At 34.2% G+C, this 4,714-nt stretch overlaps 1 protein-coding gene across 15 annotated transcripts; it reads left to right on the forward strand.

The window, feature by feature from the left end:
* The first annotated feature begins 250 nt into the window (after positions 1-250).
* Positions 251-3,766, forward strand: LOC130462668 (uncharacterized). 15 transcript variants are annotated; one of them, XM_056831411.1, is made up of 6 exons: positions 251-470; positions 852-976; positions 1,071-1,209; positions 1,475-1,522; positions 1,965-2,040; positions 3,488-3,766. In XM_056831411.1, exons 3-6 carry the CDS (start codon positions 1,079-1,081, stop codon positions 3,560-3,562), a joined length of 330 nt encoding a protein of 109 aa, XP_056687389.1. In that variant the 5' UTR covers positions 251-470; positions 852-976; positions 1,071-1,078; the 3' UTR covers positions 3,563-3,766. The 15 variants fall into 15 exon arrangements, 2 of the variants coding, with proteins under 2 accessions (XP_056687389.1, XP_056687390.1); XM_056831412.1 differs by lacking the exon at positions 251-470 and adding an exon at positions 495-718; XR_008923302.1 differs by lacking the exon at positions 251-470 and having other exon boundaries at positions 725-976; positions 1,965-2,067.
* The last annotated feature ends 948 nt before the right edge of the window (positions 3,767-4,714 follow it).

Raw genomic sequence — 4,714 nt, forward strand, 5'->3', positions numbered from 1 at the left:
TGGAGTCCATTGCATCCAGTTTGAGTACGATAACAATGGCCATGCTATTTGGTCTGACAAGTATGGTGGCAACTCTGGTACCAGGACTTCTATCAAATCTACTGTAGAGTTTTTCACCTTGCAAGAGTACCTTGTGGTTATTTTGACATAATTGCAAGCTGCTTAATGAGTTAGTTTTTGCTTGGATAAACTCTTATCCTGTGGCTGAAACATGTTGATTTCGCCACTTATGACTACCTTAAGACTAGGCACAATAATACCTTCTTTCGGCTGCACAGTGACATTATCTTGATCTTTGGATCCATAATGGTCTTGTGATTCAATCAGTCAGTATCCGTCATAGCCCCAACCAATATTCTTCAGAGGTTGAGAGACATTGAAACACCAGAGAGTAGCTTTCTGTTTCCTAAATATATAATTTTGATAAGTTATACTTTTTAGCTTAGAAATATGCTTAGGAGTTCCTAAAGGTATGTACCTACTTATATTGAAAATCCGCTTTTGTTTTATAGTCACAAAGTTTTAAAAATGTTCTTAGAAGTGATATTGTTTTGTTCCTGTTCTTGGTATACTACTTCTTACTGAAGCTAGAAAAAACGAGTATCTTAGAAGTAAATCATGCTATGGGATGACGTTGATAGTAGCTGTAGTACTTATTTGTGGAGAACTTATTCTGGAAGTCTATATAGTTATTATCCTATTCACAAGTTATTGTGGGGTGAGGACATTTTTGTTATTGGGTCTGCTTCCGACTTATTGCAGTTCCTTCTGCAGCCTACATGATATTACATTGGTATGCCTGTAGTGTTATCGTTTTTTCTGTGTTTACTGATGCTTTATGTATGTTGAAGGGTTCCGCTTTTGAGAAACAACTATGGTGAGGCTACCAAATCTAATTCTAGTGATTCTACCACCTTCCGCCGTCCTCTTTCGCCGCATCTACCCAATTCCCGTGGCTCTCTTTCCCAAACCCTAGGTACAATATTCTTCTCAATTTTCAATTCACGGACCCATATTTTTCAATTTCATATTTGCAAATAGTAACTTGTGTGAATTTTGTAATTTTCTAGGAGCCTTGATGTATTCACGGCGGAAACCGCAGCTCACCCCTCACCTTCTCCGTAGTTTGTTGGAGAGTTTTTCACATCATTATATGTTTTTGGTTCACCACCTCTATGATTCGTCGGGTATGCCAAAAATTTCTTCCAGGTTTGTTTTTTTTCACTTTTGTTTTTTAAATTTGTATACTTCAACTTTATTTCCTATAGATTTACAATATGTTTGAGGAAATTCAGTAGATTTATATGAAAATGCAATTCAACCTATTATTTTTATACTTTAAATTTAGGGTTTAGTTCTGTTGTACTTTTTTTGCTTTCGAGGGAAACCGTTGTTGTATTTTATTGATCTGGTTTTTTTTGTACTTTACTATATCATCTCATACAAGTAAATGCACATTTTTTTTGGCAATTAGGAATCTTACTGATGATCCTTACTTGAGCCTTTTCAGGAAGGTAAATAGGTAATTCCTCCTGTTTTTGTTACATTGGTATTGTTGCTCCTCATCTTATCAAGTAATTTACCTGTGCTGATTTCTCCACTTCTGACTCCCCTATGATCATGTGTAAAAACAAAAACAATTGCCAGTTGGGAGATGAAAATTGATTGCTCTTTAAGTCCTATTGGTCTTGAAATTAAATTAGTGAATATTTGTCATAGCTCATTCCAATACTCTTAGAAGTTTGAGAGACTTCGAAACACCATAGTGTAGTTTTTCCTCCTTCATAAATCTAGTATTTTTTTATTAGTTATAATCTATCAGCTTAGATATATTCTTAGGAATTCCTAAAAGTTGTACCTCCTTACACTATATTGAATGTAATGTATGCTTTTGTCTATATACGTAACTTTTTTTGTGCCATGAACCTTTGTTCTGATAACCCAAACTTTATATTCTGTTGCAGGTATAGTAGTTTAGAGTACTATCTTTCTCAAGCTAGATATTCCTATATTTTCTTCCTACCCAGTACCCAATCTATGGTATAATATGGCTCCCTTCTGTACAAGGTTTGTGTTGTTGTTTAATGAAATTGGAGTTCTAATTTTTTTGGTCGCGTACTAGGATGCATCTTAAACACACAATTGTCCCTACACTTATCTGTTTGCTATTTTAATTAATTTATTACATGGATGATGGACCTAATTTACTTTTTAAGAAATTCTTGAGAAAGTAAAACTAGACTCATGTCTGCCGAGTTTAAACAAATAATATTACAGCATTTGAGTGTTGTAGCAGCTCTCTGTTGCTGTTGCACTATCCTCTAGTTTAACGCTTCACTATTAGACATTTGATGAGTTGTCTTTTCTCTTTCATTGAATTAAAGCATATAGTTTTGTATGAAGACAAATTAGGTGGCAATGGAGAATCACTTTTGACTGCCAAAGTGGTAATTCTGACATTGTTGATATTTTTACTAATGAAAATGTTATATGTTCTTTGACCACATGGAGTACTGAGAGGATATGTCATGTATTTCTGTAGAGAGTTATGCCAAAGTGGTTGGTTTGTTCTCTTTAGGTTTTGGGTGAATATTGAACTTTATCCCTTCCTTTCATCTTATATGCATCTTCCCTTAAGTCCATATGATTTTAAGTGAGTATTGAACTTTATCCCTTCCTTTCTTTTATATTTATCTTCCCTCAAGTCCATATGATTTGGGTGAGTATTGAACTTTATCGCTTCCTATCATTTTATATTGATCCCGTTAGATAAAAGAAGACTCTAGAACAATGCCAATATACCAATGAGGTGTGCAACAAGAATTGATTGGATTTGTTTGATTATTGTCTTAAAAGGACAGGTCGTCACGTGAAAGATCCTAAATTGCTATAACAAATATTTATGGTATGTTTAACTTGAGTTACTTTTATGTAACCAAAGATTCAAGCCTTTTGAGAGAATGAGCTCAAGCACTTCTAAGTTCTAATAACACTGTATTAAAATTTAGAATTAAGGACTACAATTTCTTGTTTTGACATTTTTGTCTGTTGAAGAAAGGGGAATATATATGTGTAAGATACTAACATGGGTGAATATTTACACAATTTTTGTCTGCAGGAGTATCAATTTATGTATTCCTGCTTAATTTCTAGCTTAGAATGTTAAAATAGAGAGTTAGGCCGCTGGTAATCAACTTCATGGAATCCATATCTCTAGCTGTGATACCTAGACTTTTTTATTCTATGTTTCATTTTCTACGGAGATACCTGGACCTTTTTTTAATAATGTTCATGTATGATTGAATTTGTTGAACTATAAGTTATCTCATCATTCAAAGATCGCATATTGAATAAGTGTTTGCTTGATCTACCTTGAAAAATATAATTTGAGTTATTCAAATGATATTGTTAATTTTCCTTTGATTTTAAAATGTGTTCATCATGCTTTGTATATATATATATTTGACATATTAAATTTTCTTTGCAGATTATTGATGATTCAAGTGGTAATGGTATATGTAGATCAAGATCAACAAGTTATCTTGAAGCTAAGCTAGCATAGCAATAGGTTTACTTGGTGATTAGTTTGTACGTAGTCAAGAAGTAGTTTTTATTTAGTTTTGGACTATCTTGTAGACAAAATGATGTTAGGAAGTTGTTTTTGTTTTAACATATTCCTTTTATTTCGGTTAACTAGACTCTGGAAATTAATTTAATGTATGAATGATTTATATTGTTATATATCACTTTTTCTAAATTAATCAAAGCACGACGTTACAGTGTTTTATGATAACGTAGTAGAATATTCGATTATTATCATCTAAGGTCAATATATATTTTTATAAATAATTTGTGATTTTAGATTAATTGATATATATATATATATATATATATATGATGGAAATTGTGACGCTCCAAAGGGTCTAAATTATTTTGGAGGGAATGAGAACTCGCACGAAAGTAAACATATAGGGACTCTAATAAGAGTCTATATATTTCGGGTGTCTAAAGCGTCTCTATATGGTTTATAGTGGCGAAGAAATGTGTCTATAAGCGTGCAAATAGTGACGCTTTTTGCAGTCTAAATATTGCGACTATCTATAGAGTCCCTATATCCCAAATAGCGGCGGCGAAATACATCAATATTTTGCAAATTGTGACGCTCTAAAGCGTCGGTAAATAGAGGCCATGAAAATAGCGAGCCTCTCCCAAAGCGTCGCTATGTGAAATAGCGACACTCTTTAGCGTCGTAATTTGTCTCAAAAAGCGTCACAATGTGCCGCGTTTTTTTGTAGTGTTTGGACCATCTAAAGTCTTTATTACTTTTCTACCAATCTAAAGAACTACTAGGCGCTTTTTACTATGGTGCTCTATGTGGCTCAAGCCTTGGGTTTAGTCTCGTAAAACTTTGGTCCTTCACCGGTACTCATCTTGAATTCTATTCCTTTTGCATTGACCCACTGATATGTCTTCACCCATCTGTTCTCGATCTCTTCTGGTGTTGATGCAGGAGCGATTAACCGGGTTGGATCGAAACCTTCATCTTGTAAAGCTAGGGTAGTCGTCACAGTCTCGTCCTCCATGGGCCTCGATTCGTTAAACAATGTCCATAGAGCCTGGTCGTCCAATATTTTAGTTGTTTTAGACTTGGTGAGGTGGGGTGCCTCATCCAAGGTGTGGCAGTCATGGAAGATTTCAAATCCTGGTTTTAGCA

The sequence above is a fragment of the Spinacia oleracea genome, chromosome 6, assembly GCF_020520425.1.
Source record: "Spinacia oleracea cultivar Varoflay chromosome 6, BTI_SOV_V1, whole genome shotgun sequence".
In the NCBI taxonomy this organism is placed as follows: Eukaryota; Viridiplantae; Streptophyta; class Magnoliopsida; order Caryophyllales; family Amaranthaceae; genus Spinacia; species Spinacia oleracea.